The 21,002-nt window shown below is 47.3% G+C and overlaps 1 protein-coding gene across 5 annotated transcripts in view; it reads left to right on the forward strand.

Moving 5' to 3' along the window:
* LOC135379041 (uncharacterized) overlaps positions 1-21,002 on the forward strand; it is a 297,822-nt gene that overhangs the window by 130,675 nt on the left and 146,145 nt on the right. For all 5 annotated transcript variants that reach the window (XM_064612291.1, XM_064612293.1, XM_064612294.1 and 2 more), the window contains 2 exons: positions 8,508-8,649; positions 8,726-8,904. In XM_064612291.1, the coding sequence (XP_064468361.1) occupies positions 8,508-8,649; positions 8,726-8,904 (321 nt within the window). The remainder of the gene's footprint in view (positions 1-8,507; positions 8,650-8,725; positions 8,905-21,002) is intronic.

Consider the following 21,002-nt stretch of genomic DNA (forward strand, 5'->3'; position numbering starts at 1 on the left):
AGCCTCTCGCAGGTGGTCGCCAGAGAGGGCGCTAAGAGCGAGAGCATGCGGACGCGGCGCCCCAGTCAGTTTCGCGTTGGCTTTCGCCGGGAGCAGACGTGCGCTCGGTTGCTCCGCAGTCCCCGCGCTCGCTCAGTTTCTGCCTGGCTGCCGGCTGGAGCAGTCGCAGGGGAAAAAGGTGAGTGATTTACCGATCTTTGCGGGTTGTTTTACCGTGCTCGTGTTAAGCCTTTTCTTGCCGTACGCGCATGTTTAGACTTGTTTAGCGGTGTGCCGTACCAAGCCTGTTGACGCACGTTTACTGTCGTATGGCTAGTGGTTCCCGCCTTGTGTTAGCCGCGTATTGTTGTGACGCTGTGGTTAGGCCTTTTCTCTCGCATGGCTAGACTTGTTTAGCAGTGCGGCCATTTTTACGTGCCGCTACTAGTTTGTTGTTCTCTGTCTTTCTCGCATACAACCTTGGAACTTGGTGGCCTTGGAACTTGGTGGCCACCTGCCTCTGCAACCGTCGTGCCCCAGTCGCCCGCACCGGCGTGATTTCTTCAAGATGGCGTCGTTGATTTTTAAATAAACTATTTCCCACTGTCTGCTTCCTTTCTATCTAGTTTTCTTGTTCTACAACCCGAGTTTTACATAGAAAATTCACGACAAGCATTGCATTGAGTTAGATTTTGCACAATTTAAAAGAAATTAAAATTTAATTTTTTGAAAAAAATTAAGTAATTTTAAAATAGTTTAAAGTAAAAAGTGCAATACTTGCCGTGGATTTTCTGTGTAAAACTTGGGTTGAATGATTACTACTAGCACCTTATATAAGACTAGTATTCTGAATCACAACATCAACGTCCTGTGAACACCCAGTGATCGGATACCTCACAAGTGACATCAGCGACTGATTTGATCCTGGCGTAAGGGTGATGAAAGGAGAACCTGTACATCTTTACCTGCGTCCCGAAACCACGCCAAAGAACTTCAAAGAAACATCTCTGCCTTACGCATTGCACGACAAAGTAGCAGAAGAGCTAGACAGACTGTCAAGTGAATGAATCATCACACCTGTCACCCACTCGCTCTGGGCGACGCCAATTGTACCTGTGCAGAAGAAGGACAGTTCAGAGGGTATTTGTTGTGGTTTTAAGGTTACACATAATCCGGCATTCACAACTCAGCTGTACCCGCTGCCAAAGGTGGACGACTTATTCGCTTCACTGGGAGGAGGATATCGGTTTTCCAAACTCGATCCACAGGATGCATACTTGCAAGTTCCCCTTGACTAAGAGTCACGAAAACTTGCAGCTATAAGCACGCACAAGGGACTGTACTGTTAAAACAGTCTGTCTTTTGGAATCCTATCGGCGCCCGCCTTGTTTCAAAGGAAAATCGAGACTATGCTACGCGGCATACCAGGATGTCAAGTATACCTGGATGATGTCTTCATTTCTTAAAAAAAGGACGAATGCGGCCAAACTCTAATGAACGAATTCCAAGTATTGAGGGAGTACGGTGTCCGTCTGAAACGTGAGAAGTGCGAGTTCGGCTAGGAACAGGTAAAGTACATGGGTCACACAATTGACAGCAATGGACTGCATCCGTCCGAACTAAAAATTGATGCAATTTCTAAGGCTATTCCACCGAGGAATGTGACGGAACTACGTTCCTTCCTGGGGCTGTTCAGATCAAGAACAGTAAATGATGCAGAGAAGAACTATTCTCACCAGTAAAAAGAAGTACTGGCTATCATTTTCGGCATCACAAAATTCAAGAATTACCTGCTAGGAAGAAAATTCGTTCTCAAAACTGACCATCAGCCACTGGTGGGACTTCTTGGTGAAAACAAGCCTGTTCCGATTGTAGCTGCAAGAAGCATATAGCGTTGGGCTTTGATACCGGCTGGTTACCAATATACACTGAAGTGCATGGCTGGGGCAAACAATGGAAACGCTGACACTCTTAGCCGGCTTCCAGTTCAGTGTAACGTGCATCCCGAGAGAACAACTGACAGAGTAATCCACGCTCTCGACATGTTCGACGCGAGCCCAATATCGGGGAAGCAGTTTGTGGACATCACACTCAACGACCCTATTATGCAGAAGTTGAAAACTAGGATCGTGATCGACTGGCCTATAAAACTGGACGACCCGGATCTAGAATCATACTGGCCGAGACGTCATGAAATGTCCGTTGAAAAAGACGCGATACTGCGCGGACAACGCATAGTGATACCAGAACGAGCAAGAAACGCTCTGCTCAAGAGCTTCACGGCACACACCAGGAAATTAATGCAACAAAAGCATTCATCAGAACCCTGATTTGGTGGCCGGGAATCGACCGAGCCGTGGAACAACGAGTACGTGCGTGCCCGATGTGCCAGCAGGCGGCATCATCACCACCATCTGAAGAGCCACTGGCATGGCCATCATCCGCCGAACCGTGGACTCGCATACACATCAACTATGCGGGCCCCATTGAAGGGAAAATGATATTAGTCATTGTGGATAGTCATTCTGGCTGGATAGAGGGTATCCGGGTAAAATCTGCAACTACGAAGGTGACCGTTGACCGTCGAGACATATGTGCCCGCTTCGGACTACCAACGTGCATCCTAACTGACAACAGCATCACATTCACAGGTGCGGCCTTCCAAGAATTCATAAAGAGAAATGGGATTCGCCACATGCGAACAGCTTCTTATCATCCGCAGTCAAACGAACTTGCAGAATGGGCTGTTAGAAGCGTAAAAGAAGCTCTTAAAAAGCTGACGGATGGAGCTCTGGAAATCCGACTCCAACGCTGGCTACATAACCATAGAAGGACACCATCAGCTGCTCATGGGGGAAAGGCGCCTGCAGAAATGTTATTCAACTTTCTGCCACGTAGTCGCATGGACATCATCAAGGCCGATGTGCTTAAAAACGGAAACACAACCCAGCAAGACGTGGACAGTCGTTTGAAATGTGGAGCACCTGTCTACGTGCGCAAACAATGCGATCAACTGGTATGGATGCCTGGTATCGTGTTTGAAGGACTAGGAAGTCGCATGGCTAAAGTGCAAACGGCCGAGGGTATGACACACGCCACCTTGACCAGATGCGGACACGCTACGGCGTACATATCGCGGTTACCGAAAGTTATACAGCCCATGCATCTGACCCGTCCAACGCGGCCCATGACGCCACAGACGACACATCGGAGTCGACAGAAACCGATGGACATCGATATTCGCTCCGACCGTGACACAGGTCACACCAATGACCACTTTTCATGGGTGGGGAAGAGTGCTGCGTACACCGTATAGCAACCGATCATGTGAGCGGCTATTCGAGACACACACACACATATGCACGAAACACTCGATGCCGGACATGCTGTCAAGTGAACTTCGTTCTCTCGCACTCAAGTGTAAATGTAAGACAAACGCTAAGGGCAGTCTCCTTCGAACTATCTGCCGGTACGCACGTACCTTGTGTGTCTGTCTCTAAAGTAATAAAACTCCATGTAACAGTTGGCCACCTCATGCAGCAATTTTTAATAGGAATCAAATGCGTTGCTACCAACCAGGACCTAAGCCAGACATATGATCTAATAACAATTATAGTATATATCTAAAACCTATATGGACCTCCAACACTAGTTTGGTCTAGGTTTCACACGTGGCTTTTAGTGAAATTCGAAGGTGCTCTATAGAGCTGACAGGACACTTGCAGAGTAGTGAATTTGTTTCTTTATATTTTCCAAAGAACATGTAAAAAACAATGTGCTGTACCAACTGTGTTCAAACAAATACAGAGATTTGCTAGGATGTTATTCTTGCGGGAATGTTGGGATTCAAAGGTGGGTGTGATGCATTAATATGCAGGCCGCTGCCATATCTTTTCACATGTTTTCGCAAAAAGTGGCTTCGTATTAGAAAATCTAGCGCGATGCTCTAAGGTTTTCGGGAATGTAGAGGTGGACTGGGATAAACATATACTACAATTGAGACAATAAGACAAGACACCAACACTTCTAACCTGGGACTCCCCTTTTGATGACTACACTTGCTACAAGCACATACGTAGCACGTCTGCCAGGTTGCGAAAAGGTGTGATGCTATCGAATGAAGGGACGAAGCTGGTCATCGCCGCCAGACCTAAATTAATCAGGGGGGTATCTCCATGTTGAACAGACCACGCAGAAGGGAGTCCTGCGTCGTCCGCTCTTTTTGCGAAGCTCAAGCTTTTTACAATATGAAGTTCCTCCACTAGCCTCCCATATCACCTAATTCTTTCTGCAATATACTTCACGCATGTAACAGCTTCACCACGGATGCTATCAGAGACTTTAATTGTTAATTCATCACTGTTAATGGATCTTAAAGAACTGCTTATATGCATGTGCTGCGGCACGGCTGATCTTGGGTGCACTGGACAAGGTTATCTCCCCATTCAACAGATGGCGCTGGATGCGGACGACGGAAGAGGGGACCACTGGGAAACCGCGTGAACTTTTCTGCCCCATTTGCCCCACGAAAAATGAGGCTGAGTAGTAAGTACTAACCACCAGTATAAGGAAAGACGCATGAGCCCTGGACTAGCAGTGTGGCGAAGAAGACAAAAGACACTACCCGGCCGGTGTGTGAATAAAAGACGATCGAGCCAGTTCTCGAAGTTGTTCCAGCCTGAACGGTCACACGCCTCGCTCATTCCATAGTGGTGACTCGGATGTGGTGCAAGGGTCATCTGATCCACAACTTCCAACCTCTGCTCCGCCCCTGCAGACAGCATCGGTTGCACGTTTCACAATTCGACTATCCCCTTTTTTTCGTTCGAGGCCAGAGATATGCTTCCAGCAAGCTGAGTCACAGTTCGTGCTGGGCCACATTACATCGCAGATCATCAAGTTCCACCATGTTTTATCAGTGCTGCCTGAGGACGTCCTACTCCAAATCGTGGACATCCTAAACACCCCTGCAGCCCTGGAAACATACGACGTACTCAAGGCCGCTGTGATCGGCAGATCCCAACCCTCTGACCGACAACGCCTGCAAGAGATAACTTCAAGCGAGACTTTAGGGGCTGAAAGCCTTCTGACCTTCTCCGGCACATGCAGGCAGTCCTCTGAAATGCTTCATTTGATGAGAAGCTCCACCGTGAGCTATTCTTCTCGAAGTTACCTCCTACCCCTGCCCTCTCTGTCGCAGACGCCACTAATCTAGCAGCACTGGCGTCCCACGTGGAAAAAGCCATGCAGCTGTACGTGGATTACAGCTTTTCTACCAACTTGGCATTCGTATCAAGCAACGCTATGCACTGCCAGTCATCGCTAGTGCAGTCCCAAGACAATTCCGACCTCTACCCCTTGCGGGATGAGATACGCCGTTTAGCGGACCTGTTGGATCGCTCCCTTTCCTGTGACCCACCCTCTTCTGTCACCCGTGCAATATAGCGAACACTTAGAGCCACCTATGAGTAAAATTTCAAGCGCAAGGAGCAACACGTCTCTGAGACAGGCGACGTCGAGCAAAAAATGTGGCGTCTTGCCCGTGCCTTAACTTGCCCCACCTTACCCTAACGGAGATATTCTAATCAACTTTTTAGTTGTTGACTTTAGGGATCACATTGATAATGATATTAAAGCCTGAATATCACAGGATGCGCTCGAAGCACTGATGAAGCACAAAAGTAATCGCGGCGCGGCCTACGGACCTAACTATGTAACGTCTGCCATCCGCTGTATAACGCAAATGAGCGGCAAATGAGCGTCAGCGACGTTGATATCTCTGCCCTCACTTAACATCACACAAGGATGTCATAGACGATGTGGGGAACCCTTAACGCGGTATGTTTCACGATCTTGGCGCACGATGAAAACATATGTATTTTCTTTTATCTAAAAAAGTCTTTTTTTTAACGTGAAAGAACTGATGTTCTGAGGCTGGAACAACATAGAAGGGACAAATACATACAGTCTTGGTAGAACCCGGACCAGTAATCTTCCCGTAGTTCGGACCAATGCCATACTACAAGCCGTTCCCCTACTCCACCACCTTCCAGGCGTCACGAGCTTTGCTGGTTCCATAAGCGTTCCTGCCGTCGAGCTCGCCGCTGCGAACCACCCTCTAACTGGCAGGGAAACGCCGAAGGGGATTACTAGCAGCAACCCAGGATCCCCACTCTACAAACCCGCGTCCCCTTTTCTTCATGAAAAATTATTGCGGCAAGGAAAATTTTCTAGTGGACACCGGAGCAGGAGTTAGCGTACTACCCGCCACACAGCAAGACAGAAGGCACAGCCCGCATATGTACTTAATGGCAGTAAATGGTTCCCGCATTCCTGTCTACTACTGTCGTTCTTTGCCTTTGGATTTCGCTTCACGAAGGGCTTTCCACTGGGTGCTGCTGGTCACAGACAACAAGCACTGCATACGAGGCAGCAATTTCCTCAGCCACAACAAGATCCTGATAGACGTCGCACAACATCGGCTTCTCGACCATGTTATACGTATGGCGGTTAATGGCGTTATCACACGCGTGTGCTTAGCCGGTATCGCAACTCCGCACCCTCCAGACAGCAGTTACGCAAACCTACTTGGTCAATTTCCTTCATTAACCGCTCCGAGTGACTCGACCCAGCCTGTGAAACATCCCGTCGTCCACCGAATCATTACTCAGGGCCAGCCAGTCTTCGCCGAAGCATGCCGCCTTAGTCCGGAAAAATTAACCATTGCAAGGCAAGAATTCGACGACATGCTTGCAGTGGGCATCATGCGGCCTCGGTGATGTCTGGAAACACGTCCAAGAGAGCGTCATATGGGGAAGCTGGACGCAGCGCGCGGATACCAGTTGGGACTTCCGGAGGAGAGAGGCCCTTCACTTCAAGCATTGTGGTGCTGTCAAGAAGGCGTCGATGGCGGACGTTAACGGACAGGTTGAAGGCAGCCAAGAAGTCGGCGCCTAGAATAGGCTGCGAGACATCCGCAAGAGCGAAGACTGGCCGAAATGTCCTCCTTAGGCCAAAGTCCAACGTCAAGGAGCATAGGCCGTATGTTTTGATTGTGCTACCGTCGGCGGTTTGAAGGTTAAAACCGGTGGGCGAACGGCGACGATCTGCGGCAGACGCTGGGATCACTCTGACTTCAGCGCCGGTATCGACCAGGAGGCGGTATCCAGCAACGCGGTCACATACAACGAAAACGCGGCTGGAAGTTGGGCCGGGATCGCCTGCCGCCATCAGTGACCGGCCCACGAGTTTCCCTGCCAGGCACAGTGCGAAATGCAGCGCTGGGCTTGACGTTGGAAACGGTGGTTGTACTAACAAAGGGTGGCACGTGAAGCAGTGTCTTCTGACGGCGGAGGCAAAAGGGTGGACGATTGGCGACGGGTCGGTGGAGGTCAAGAAGTGGAGAGGCGATGACGTCTGGGGCGACTCGCAGAGAGTGAGTGGAACACATCCGTTAGCTCGTGAAGCTTCTGCTCTATGCGATCCAAGCGTGAAGGCTGAGCTGGCGTTGCCGCTACCACCACCGACGGATGCCGAGGCGCAGAATAGTCTGCGATCCGATCTGTCAAAGCAGCCAGCTTGTCGCGGGTCAGGTCCTCGGATCATGCCAGAACCATGCGCATGCGGCAAACACTGAAGAAATAATTCCCGCAAGAGCGGCTGCTGGCTATGACTGACGGAATCTCCGAGCAGCTACTTCATTCGGTGCAGCAGCTGTGAAGGCTTACGGTCACCAAGGTCTTCAGAAAGTAGCTTCTGCAACCCGCACGTTCGGAAACTTCCAGGCGATCCAATATGGCGCTCTTAAGAAAGTCATAGGCCTTAGTAAGCGAGACAGAGGCGAGGACATCATCCAGCTCGGCCACAATTTCCGGATGAAGGCCTGCAGGGACCTGGAAGTACTTCGACTGCTAGGTCTGTATATGCCAGAGCTCAGATTGTGCCTCCACTTGCTGGAACCACGACAGAGGGGTCTGTCGCCAGAAAGGGGGATGTCGCAGCTGTGGCGTGGCAGTGGTGGAAATGGCCGGGTCCGTTGTCGAAGTTGCGGGCAACGGTGCGCCAGCGACGGGAACACTTTGCGGCGGGGGAGGTTCCATGAAACCAACCGAAGGTTTGCATATGTCCAGGTCCTGGTCACCAAATTGGCGTAGGAAAGGACTGACAACCGTACTCCCTAACTGGTAGAGAACAACTGGTTTAATCGCGCTCAGCACGGTTACGTTCAAACTAAGCTGCCACCATCCGATGGCACTAGTTATGCTACAGGGATAACGCGACAGTCCACACATGCACGTGTTTGGGCTTCGTAACCTGCAACGACAATACCCAGCACTGAATGTACTGGTTATTCTGGTTATTGATTAGATAATTATAGATGGAGGACGCGACTATACCTGATGAAAAAACCAAGACAGTGGCAGCAAGGTATTCAGATGTATCAGGCTTCGGCATTTTCTTGCATCTGACTTGACGCTATTCTCTCCCGTCCACCTTCCAACAAGCATGCCAATGTTGCTTTTTTGCAGAAGGTTGCTGGATATCCTGAACGAATTGGAACCAAAAAAGACGAAGAGGTGATACGAACGCTCTTTGGAGGACAGCTTGGATTTGATGTTGATGTGCATGATGAAAAAACAAAAGAGGAGATGCTTAAAAAGCTTGAAAAGTGTAAGTTTTTTTCCTTTCGTTTTCACATTTTGCTTTCTTTTTCTTCACTTCTTCATTCGACTCGTTATTGGTGCAGTGGCTGACGAGGATCACTCAAGTTCATGCTGCCTCTGCTTGTTCCTGTTGAGCCATGGGAATGATGATGCCATAATCTGCAAAGACGGCGAAAAAATTCAACTGTCCCACGTGTATTCTACGTTCGACCCAAGGAACTGTAAAGGTCTGGCTGGTAAACCTAAGTTGTTTTTCGTTCAGGTAAGACTTTCGACCATTGAGCTCGGAAATACATTAGGGGATTTGCACGACTAACTGTAATTTTTTTAAAAAGCGATAAAACCGGGCTGTTTGATGGTACATCCTAAAAGCGATAAAACCCCGGTGCAGGTGACAGCATGATGGCCTTGGCTGCCACTAGGGGTCGGGTGTGTGCAGTTGGTATATTTAAGATGTGTCTCTGCCATTAACGTTGTTTGTCAGTCAGTGCTTCGTCTGTTTTGTCTCTCTGTGTCCCCTGCACCGGGGCTTTATCGCTTTTAGGATGTTATTTTTTTTTGTCAGGGTATTCTTATTTTTTCTTTCCCGATAAGCGAGAGCCTGATTTGTAGTGACAATTGGCTTACGTATTGACAAAATTGATCCGCACGTTGACCACAATGGCATCGCTGCTCATTCTACTTAAGCAATTACACTTGCTGAACATAAAAATAGGATGCAAATGAGCTGCTGATAATCTTGAGGTTATGACTGTTCTTGATATTGAGGTAAGACAACACTGACAAGCACAAAGACAATCTCGTCGTTTTCTGTCTCTTCAGAAAAGTGCTGCTTCATTGCCGCAGCTGCTGCTGGGTTTCGTTAGTGGTTTTGCAACAAAAGCTACGAGTTTTTACATCCGTTGTACTCTTTGCCTGCGATGAATCACTGGCGAACAGCGCCGTCATTCGAAGTTGAGCTTGGCGATGAGATCAGAAATTTGGTGTAAGGGGGTCGAGTAGACCTGGCGAAGAACCTTAAAGCGACTGTGAAATTTCCCGAACCCCCATACTTTTTTTCGCTGGAAACTGTTCTTCCCGCAGAGAAACTAATATGCCACACATTTTTCCGGACGAAATCGCTCCACTCTGCGAGGAGCGCGCGCTCGAAATGTCTCTGGCGCATTCCTCCTCTCCCGCGCATATTTCTTTGTCGATGGTGTAACTGTACGGACCGCACTTCAGTTCCCCGTTACGTCACCGGTGTTGCACAATGGCAAGTAATGCTGCGAGCTCGCGCTGTGGCTGCCGCCGTCTGGTCGCACATACAAGGTCACAAAGTCTCTGGTCGCGTCTGAGGGTTGAAGTTGAAGCATTACGTTTTCTTGGTTGGAGGCGTTCGGATAACACGCTATAATGAACAGCTTTTTGCATGTGAATCGTTTGCTGCAAATGAGCTGGCAAGTATGACATGTGAGCTGTACTTTTTTCATCGAATGTATTCGTCGTCTGATCTGCGGCCGTTCACAACAAGGAATTCACGCACCTCCGTGGCTTTGAGAGTTTTGCTGACGAGTTACGTGGGCCTCTAGCGATTCACCGCAACATGTATTGGTTGTATCGCCGTCACCAATGAAAAGTGTCTGGTGGTTGCTTGGCGTTGGAGTTATATTTACGTCAGTTGCAGTTACGTTTACATGTTAGCAATCTGACAACAAAGGAGGTGCGCTGTGAAGTGAGACTGTGATATTTGGAAGACGCCCCCTTTGTTGCTCGATTTGTTTGCACGAATTATCGTAAAAGACTGGGTGATCTAATGTTCTGTTTTGTTTTACTTTGTTTCAACTCATTACATTTACATCATTACTGTTATTATTCAAAGGAGCATCGCGCCTTTAGGCGATTTTGATTTAGTCTGCATTTATTGTTCTACAGGTGGCAGATTATGTTTCATGCAAGAATTTACTTATGAGCACGTCACGTATTCTGTATTCAATGTTGAACACGTCGTAAATCTGAACATTTAGCGTTGCCAACCACCATGCCTACAAAAACTCAGCTGTAGCGTATTCTGTAAGAGTATTCTGCACATCGTATTGATTTCTGATAAGTGTTTGTCGTTTAACAAATTTATTGTTCAACCAGGTTTCCAATACTGTATAATACATCCATAACCCTAAGACTGGGGGACACAATCGCACGACACCAGTTCGCCTGCTTTGTTGCCCCCATTTATTATTGTGTTACGTAAGCTTAAAATCATCAGTTGAGTAACTGGAAAGAAGCAAAAAACCCCAGTACTGACGCAGCGTGACTAGTATTTTGCAATTAGAAAAACGACAAGTAATTGTTACTATTTCAAGTAAACTGCTTGTTGGTCTTCTGGCGGAAATCTGCTTTCTTTGTGAAAGAACTGTTTCATTTGCCACCGGGACAGAGTCCTCGCTATGCAGGCTCCTCCGAAGGTGTGGGCGCACTTGTATGTGCGTCAGGGACGAGGACATCAGGGTCGAACAGCTGAAATGTCGACATTTAGCTTAAATAGTACAATAACTAAGACCTAACATCTACATATACACATTATATGCTATACATGCATAATTTTTATTTTTGATGGAACACAGGATATGTTCTATTTTACACTGTCGCACAGCTCATCAAATATCTGTATTGGCACCAGTGTTACCAGCAAATAAGGGCTGAAGTAGCTGCACGGCCTTGCAGGATGCCCAGAGCAAGTTGAGCTGGTTTAACACAGCAGTACACCACCGGTATGATAATGGTTGGTAGGGTTATTTTTTGGTAATGTGAAACAAAGCGCAGAGTTGTAGCAGGAACAAAATCTCATGAGGACATAGTGCATCAAATGTAGGTTCCTTTAATTTAGAGATGACCTGCAGAGCACTTGCTGGAGTTGTCCTGGCATGTTACCCTGGTGAAAGACTTCAGCTGCCATGCACATGGGCTGCCCTGATTTGAGAAAAGAAAATAACACAGTACACAACCACAGTTCCGGTGAATGCAAATGATGTAATCTAACTGAGCAATGATTATAAGATAAGAAGTGTAAACAAGAAAATGTCCCCCTCAATATCACATTTGTGCACATGATAAAGCAAACTGTAGATCAAATAACAAAAAAGGTTAACTTGTGAACAATATACAGAGCCCGAATGGTAGGCAAGACACTGCATTAAAGAAGAATCTGGAAAGAGGGTGCACAGCATTTGTCTGCTCTGAATAGTGGGTTACAATGATCATGCTGTCTCACCAGTGGTTTCAGGCTCCGCTGAGGAAGTCACCTGTGAACATGAAAACAGGTTAGTGAAGAGAAAAGAACGGATACGTATGTTCAACATATCACATAAATATTCTGTTGAAATATGGTTTCTGAGATCATGCTAAACGAAGTGTACTTTTATCAACAGTGCACCACCTGAGTTTAGAGAGTAGATTCAGTAACTTCTTCTCTTTTTTTCTTTTTTTTTACTCTCTCTGTGCCGTAAGCGGCGGCAAGGTTCAGAGTCACGCAGATGAGAATTAACCCATTCACACAATCCTGAAATCTATGAGAGTATTGGAACCACACGGACTGAGAGACCTTTGTTAGCTCCAATAACGAAAAATACTCACACTTTTGCGCCGTTTAGATGGATGTTCTTTTCCCGGTGCGGACAGGTATTGTGATGGTGCTACACCTTGATTCAGACGACACTAAGCTCGTTATCCAGTACGTTGAAGAGGTTCAGCGTACGCTTCGTAAATTCGATCATGCAAATGTCCGCTACAAACACGAGCAGCTAGTCGATGGCACCGCATCGTCTTTCCACTCCGGCGGTCCGATTGCTTTGTGGCGTCAAAAGCTGTCCGTCTCGTCACTGATAAGCATGAAACATTGGATACCATGCGAATATTCACGTAAATTGGGGCAACCAACTATCCTACATCGTCTCGGCATGTCGACGAAAACCACAGGATGCGACCATCGCGCGAAAGCTGCCGTCATGGAGAATTCCACTCCCGATGAACGCATACGCGGGATCCTACGGCGCATGCTCCTGGCGGGATTCCTCGGCTCGGCCACACGTCACGATGACGTGTTGCTGAGCCGGCCGTGGTCCCGTCAAGTTGCCCGCTTTGTCTCCGCTCGGCAGCTCGCCACAGCGCGGCGCCAGCTGTCCTCCCTTCGCCGCTCCGTTTAAATTCGCTCCCGAGAAAACCGCTCGCGCGACGAAGGTAAAATTTCGGTTCTAGACTCAGAAAAATGTCTTCTTTCCAACGAAACCAGGAAAAAATCGTTTCATAGTCCCTTTAAAGCAGCAATTTCATGTTTTCTGTAATTAAAATAAATATAGGGTGTTTTTCGGGCATTTTGATAAGTTTTGCGAAAGAGCAGCATAGACGAGAAATGTTTCTGCAGTTGGTCCTACACCTAGGCTGACATCCGCTTGAAAAAAATGTGTGCAACTACAAGGTGACTATTACCTAAATAGATTCATTAACTTTTGAATTAGGGGAATCAAGCAAAAGCGGATAGCGGATTGAGACACTATTCTAGTTGCAAGCCACTTCACGTTTAAACAATCCTGGAACACGCCAGTGCGTCCGCGAATTTTGTCGTGCAAATAAGCCGAAAACGAAACCGCGGCTTCAGCGAACACAGGGAGTACAGCGCTCATTTCACGTCAGAGGGCCACGTGATTTGGAGCGATGTAGATCATTCGAGTACGTGCCGCTCAGCTGGCCAGGTAAACCGCTCTCCGCCCCATATAAGCGTTCGTCAGCGAGGGTGATGCCCTCCTCAGGCGCGATTTTTTGGTTTCAGCTGATTTGCATATCGAAATCAAGCAGTCGATATTTCACAGCATGTACTGTTTCTTTTTATTCTTAAAAGTTAAAACTGAGCTCAACGAGGATTGCCTCGCGTTCTCTTATCTCGCTCTTGCCCGAAACTCCCGAATTAAAGAGTCATTGAATGAATTTTAGGTAATCAGTCATCTGTATACTATAATCCAAAAGATGTCCGCCTGGTCGTACAACTGCATTGTAAAAACGACATCTTTGCAGCACTCATATTTTTTTCATGAAAATCAACGGCCTTTTAAACGTCCCTTTAAAGCTGACTAGAAATAAAGTTGTTGTTTGTAAATGAAAATTCCACACCAAATGACACCCTTGCAAGCCATTCCCCTCACAAGCGACATATTTCAGGAATGATCCGTATTCCATCTCGACATCCGCCAGCGGAGCCGCTCATGACAGAACTCTCGTGAGGAATGGCCTGAAATTGCTTCTTTAGACACATATTATGTTCCGCACGATACAGCGACGTGGCTCTGCGCACTGCCCGAAGCTCTCGTTATGTTTTGCGCGTGCGCAGAACCACCAACGATGTCACTTACGTGCGGAAAGGCAATAACGTACGATGCTATAAAACCCTCAGTTGTCTTGCGACGTAAACCCCCAATTATTATTGTCTAAAACTCTCTAATATGTGGTTCGCTTTCAAATCTTGGCACATGTACTAGAATCTTGAATGGCAAGTTCACACCGCCGCAGCCACAAATACAGACAAAAGGCACACACGGACAGGTCGAACTGCAACTCACGACTACTTTACTGTTCAATACACACACGCTCTTGAATACAAGAGCAGGCACACCTTCCCCAACCCGTCCGACCTACTTTTTGAGATAACACATTTCCTCCTGAATGAGGGTGATAGAGGGAGCGCTGATACATTTTCCCCCTTTTCGTGAATCGCAAAAACTTCAAATATCTCTTGATCCCGCTGCGATCGGAGACTAATTATCCCGCTGCGATTCTTTGATAAAGCTTGCATGGAAATTACCCAAGCAGCACGCCAATATTGAACCCATATGGGCTGCCAATATTGGACCAATATGGGGAGTGCAACCAGACTCCATATTGAACCAATATGGGCTGCCCATATTGGCAAGCCGATTTTGCGCCAATACTGCCAATACTTCTGTGATAACACCAACGGGGAGTCCGTGCAACAATAAAGCCTTATCCAGTTTAATGTCCACCAGTGATATTACTTCTCTCTTCTTTTTGCTTTTTCGTTTCTGCAGATCTCATTGACCCACGTTGCATACAATTACAAAAACACTGCATCGTCCCAAAAACGGAGAACGGGTACTACGCCCGCCTTACTGAAGGACACAAGCAGTCCCACAGAACCACCAATGCAAAATATCCCTCAGAAGCCTTCGCTGGGATCGCAATATTCTATGAACGAAAAGTTTCCTACCGCTCCGAGAGTACGAAGGAGCGAAACACTTTCGTGACTGTGACGGACATACGCCAGGGCAACTAACACTGCTTGCAGCAACTTGAAAGCACAAGAGCCACCCCTTCCAATCAAACATTATGTTTTTTACTTGAGCTGCCGCAATTCCGTTGTCATTAGGGGAACCAGCGACATTTTAGCGCGTATGAAACGTCCGATCCCGCTGTCGCGCATGCGCATTACTTGTAGGACGCGTGATTTCGCTCAAACGACCCACTTGCTCTCAGTCGGCTTGGCCGATTGGCATTGGCATCGCGAAGCAAGATGGCGGCTGCTTCCACAACGTGGAAAGTTGAGTTGTCGAGTTCTAGTGAACGTTACAATGGGATTGCCACGTATGTTGACTGTTTCGGACAATGTGTAACATCTGCGGGAAGTTGTTGGATGTAACGACGTACTGAAGTGGGCATTTCACGCACTTCAACGTCCAATCTTGCCGTGCTGCTTGGGCATTTGTACAACACGGCCCAGGCAGAAATCTGGAATGGTACCATTTCAAAATGGTTTAACGAACTGGTCCCACTCTGGTAATGGTCCCACTCTGGTCCCACCCTAGTAATGGTCCCACTCTGGTCCCACTTGCCGAGTGGTCCCATGGGGGACCAGTTCGTTAAACCACTTCAGAATGGGACCACTCTGGAGTGGGACCACTTCAAAGTGGTTTATTGGACAGGTCCCACTTTGAGTGTGTCCCACTTAGTGACTGGGACCAGTTGAAACTGGAACCAGCTTCACGATGGTCCCACTTGAACTGGAACCAGTGGAATTGATCCAGTGGTCCGGGATCCGGCCACTTAGCAGCTGGGGCCACTGAATGCATGACTGAAAATAATGCGTAGAAATGCAGATATTGCTCAAGTAAATATACCGTTTATTCTGCTAAAAGCATACACTGAGAAGAAAGAAATAATCAATGCATCTCTACATGTTCATACTATGTAGTATAAGTCTGATCACTCACTGTGTCTTGACAAAGCATATGCCTGACTGTGCGGTGCACTCACGGAATACAGAGAGCTTTCGTTCGTTGGCCACCTCACATCTTGTATTTTCTTAGAGAAGATGACACATGACACTCCTGTTTTCCATGCAGGTCGCGACACCCCCTTCCTCTTCACCGTACGTTCGGAATCTTATCCTGTTTCTCTTCAAGTTCCTCCTAAGTTTCTAAAGTGAAACATCTATTTAATAGTATTCAAAACATCACGGTAATCACTCATACCTGCAAACATTTGCGACGTGCAGTCCGATTGGCGTTTCACAGTGCGTTTTGCCCCTACGCCGTTTACGTCTTCTTGGCGTCAAAACTCTTCCGAGAAATCGACAATGTGTTGCATAGGAACATCGCATTGTCTTACAAAGCCCACTAAAACACACGTAAATACTGCACAGGAGATACACCATCCTTGCGACGGCAACTGAAGACCAAACCAACTTGTTGCGACGCGTTCAAGCACCAACTGCCATGCCGCCGCCATGCCACCTGCCACTCTCGCCCTCTCCTCTCCCTCTCGGCTCTCGCCGTTTGAAGTTTGAATTTGTAGCCGCCGTAGCGTCTTCACATAGCATCAGCCTCTGCAGTTACCTTTTCCTTTTTCCTTGTCTTTCTTCTAGTTATTCAGCTTAATTTTTGTTGTTGTTGAGATGTATTTTTTACCTTTCTCTGGTACTTTATATGTTATGATATGCACCTTCAGATGAGAATATGTGCTCGAATTGGAGTTACAAGGATACAGCATATATTTGATCGCAGACGCACGCACCTGGATAAACAGCAATAAAAAGAGATCATGCATGTGATAAAATAGATCAGAGTAATAGATCTAACAAAACCAGAAGGATATATGGCAAGTGTGGACAAGATGAAATCTCAAAGGGGAAAGCTGGGAAGCTGCCCAACTTGGAGTCTCAAGTGACCATTCTGGGAACAAAATGGTACCTGTGAGGCTCCAGCTGGAAGTACTGGAACCATCTGAGCCCAAAATGGAACCCGCTTAAAGCCAGAGTGGGAACCACACACCACTTTGCACCCTTCTGGGCCCAGAATGGAACCCACTTAAAGCCAGAGTGGGAACCACACACCACTTTGGCACCCATCTGGGCCCAGAATGGAACCCGCTTAAAGCCAGAGTGGGAACACTGCACCACTTTGGGACCCATCTGGGCCCAGAATGGAACCCGGTTAAAGCCAGAATGGGACCACTAACGCCACTTGGGGACCCATCTGGGACCAGAATGGAACCCGCTTAAAGCCAGAGTGGGACCATTAATACCACTTGGGGACCCATCTGGGACCATTCAACTGCAAATGGAACCACTTGGGGACCATTCGGGAACCAGTCCTGATTTCTGCCTGGGGGGTACGTACGATTTTCTGTATTTTCAGTCAATATGGACTATACACGTGCAATATGGAGCCCATATTGCCAGGATTTTCCCAACATTGTTTCAAACTGCGCAATATGGGGCCCATATTTCCCAGTTTTAGCCAATATAAGGGAAATCTTGGCGAAACGGGCCACATATTGGGCCCGTTTCGCCAATGACCAGCCAATATGAGCCAAATATTGTGTGCGGCTTGGGTAGTCTCCAATCGCAGCGGGATCGAGAGATATATGAAGCTTGTCTGATTCACAAAAAGGGGAAAATGTGTCAGCGCTCCCTCTATCACCGTCATTCAAGAAGAAATGTATTATCTCAAAAAGTAGGTCGGATGGGTTGGTGAACGTGTACCTGCTGTGGTATTTAAGAGCGTGTGTGTATTGAACAGTAAAGTAGTCGTGAGTTGCAGTTCGTCCTGTCTTGTGTGCGCCTTTTGTCTGTGTTTGTGGCTGCGGCGGTGTGAACTTGTCATGTACCGACTTCCCCAACTTCGGACTCTCAATCTTGAATGGACCATTGCATCCGGGTACGTGTGTACGTTCGTCAGTGCTCACAGTCAACTTGGCAAAGTATTTCTTCGAAGAACAGCCTGCATATTAAACGATATTTAAAGATTCGCAATTTACTACAGCTAGAACTATGATGACGTAAGCCAGGAATACTAATGAGAGCGCTAACGCAGGGAATTATCTCTGAGGTCGTATGATTTTGCCATGTGGTACATCAAACTGCATAGGAAGAACGCCACCAATTCGCGTCGGATCTTCCGCGTTATCATCGGTTATGCACGCGGAGTAAAACGACACTACAGTTTTGGGATCGACCGCGATGGATGCTATAGCCCCTTTAATGCTGACTACATCTGTTTCTAAGCGCATAACCTACTACCGCACTTACATATACGTTTCAATGAGATAGTTTGTTGCTTATAAGTGAAAAGGTCGCTCAAAGGGACATCAGGCGATTCTCATAGCCGCAGCTATACGACCTGTAAAATACTAACGAGTACTGTAGACATACAACCGTGAAACCTTCCTTCGGATAAACGAAATAATCTCCGAGAAATTTGTGGAAATGTACTGTGATAGCAGATGATGCAAGTTCACCCTCACTGTCATGAAACGGAACGCATGGCGTTTGCCTGTTGTTAAGCCGCCCCGTGGCGGCTGACAGGTGAGCAAAACCATTGTTTTGCAGTTGCAACTGCTACCGTAGTAGTTGCAGAGAGACTGCTCAAGCGCAATGTACTCGTAGGCAGGGAGAGGAACCGGTATTTTTTTTCGGTCCTGTTCGGGATCGGGTTCATGCATATTGGTTCGGTACGGATTTACCTCCGCTGAACCGAAATTATGAGCTTGAACCGGTTCAAGTATATCGGTTCGGTTCAGGTTAGGCTCCGGGAGAAAAAATAAATCAATAAAGAAGAGCGGTCAGAGGTCAGGACACTTAGAGGGATTGCAACCGATACTTCTTTCGGTCCTGGTTTAACCGGTTCATCGGCAGTAATTTTGCAACATGAAAGCGAGCTTACCCTCACCGCACACGGTTGTATGAGAAAGGTGTGAAAGGTGGATAACCGTTTCAGGATGCGTCTACTGCTGCCTCGCCACGACCACTTGACTTTACAAGACGAAGCGTTCATAGGGAAACGCACGAAGTTTGGTATAGTTTCGGTTTCCATCTCTGCCTCCTCGTCGCACAAGATGGTCAGGGCATCCGAAGGGAGTAGCAGGGTTCTGATATTTTATTGTCTTGCACTCCCGTGGTCGTCTGCTGAAACTGAAACGTGAAGTGCTGGAAGCCTTTTGGCAGAACCCGGTCAGGGCCCTCATTTGTTCCGGCAAAGAAAAAAAAAAGCGCTGGCGATACAGTCACAAGCTTTTACTCTCATTTGACATCGTACAAAAAATAAATAATTGAAAAAAAAGGTCAGTCGATAGGACAATTACGTATTTCACCTCTGAACCGATTCCCGAACCGGTAACCGTATCAGTTTTTTTTTTTCATTTCCGGTTCGGTTCAGGACAAGCAGAAAAATTGTTCGGGTTCGATTCGGTTCGGGTTCGATGGAAAATAACGGTTTTCTTCGGTTTTCAGTTCGGGTCAGTTACGGTTCCGGTCCCTGCTCTTGGGTGATAGCAAATTTAACAGAGCGGCGATTCCCTGTCACCGACCCAGGCAGAAATCTGGAATGGGACCATTTCAAAATGGTTTAACGAACTGGTCCCACTCTGGTAATGGTCCCACTCTGGTCCCACTTGCCAAGTGGTCCCATGGGGGACCAGTTCGTTAAACCACTTCAGAATGGGACCACTCTGGAGTGGGACCACTTCAAAGTGGTTTATTGGACAGGTCCCACTTTGAGTGTGTCCCACTTAGTGACTGGGACCAGTTGAAAGTGGAACCAGCTTCACGATGGTCCCACTTGAACTGGAACCAGTGGAATTGATCCAGTGGTCCGGGATCCGGCCACTTAGCAGCTGGGGCCACTGAATGCATGACTGAAAATAATGCGTAGAAATGCAGATATTGCTCAAGTAAATACCGTTTATTCTGCTAAAAGCATACACTGAGCAGAAAGAAATAATCAATACATCTCTACATGTTCACACTACGTAGTATAAGTCTGATCACTCACTGTGTCTTGACAAAGCATATGCCTGACTGTGCGATGCACTCACGGAATACAGGGAGCTTTCGTTCGTTGGCCACCTCACATCTTGTATTTTCTTAGAGAAGATGACACATGACACTCCTGTTTTCCATGCGGGTCGCGACAGCCCCTTCCTCTTCACCGTACGTTCGGAATCTTCTTATCCTGTTTCTCTTCAAGTTCCTCCTAAGTTTCTAAAATGAAACATCTATTTAATAGTAATCAAAAGATCACGGTCATCACTCATACCTGCAAACATTCGCGACGTGCAGTCCGATTGGCGTTTCACAGTGCGTTTTGCCCCTACGCCGTTTAGGTCTTCTTGGCGTCAAAACTCTTCCGGGAAATCGACAATGTGTTGCATAGGAACCATTGTCATGGCATTGTCTTACAAAGCCCACTAAAACACACGTAAATACTGCACAGGAGATACACCATCCTTGCGACGGCAACTGAAGACCAAACCAACTTGTTGCGACGCGTTCAAGCACCAACTGCCCTGCGGCCCTGCCACCTGCCACTCTCGCCTCTCTCGCCCTCTCCTCTCCCTCTCGGCTCTCGCCGTTTGAAGTTTGAATTTGTAGCCGCCGTAGCGTCTTCACATTGCATCAGCCTCTGCAGTTACCTTTTCTTTTTTTCGTTGTCTTTCTTCTAGTTATTTAGCTTAATTTTTGTTGTTGTTGAGATGTATTTTTTACCTTTCTCTGGTACTTTATATGTTATGATATGCACAATATGTGCTCGAATTGGAGTTACAGGGATACAGCATATATTTGATCGCAGACGCACGCACCTGGATAAACAGCAATAAAAAGAGATCATGCATGTGCTAAAATAGATCAGAGTAATAGATCTAACAAAACCAGAAGGATATATGGCAAGTGTGGACAAGATGAAATCTCAAAGGGGAAAGCTGGGAAGCTGCCCAACTTAGAGTCTCAAGTGACCATTCTGGGAACAAAATGGTACCTGTGAGGCTCCAGCTGGAAGTGCTGGAACCATCTGAGCCCAAAATGGAACCCGCTTAAAGCCA

The sequence above is a fragment of the Ornithodoros turicata genome, chromosome 1 (assembly GCF_037126465.1).
Source record: "Ornithodoros turicata isolate Travis chromosome 1, ASM3712646v1, whole genome shotgun sequence".
NCBI classification, from domain to species: Eukaryota; Metazoa; Arthropoda; class Arachnida; order Ixodida; family Argasidae; genus Ornithodoros; species Ornithodoros turicata.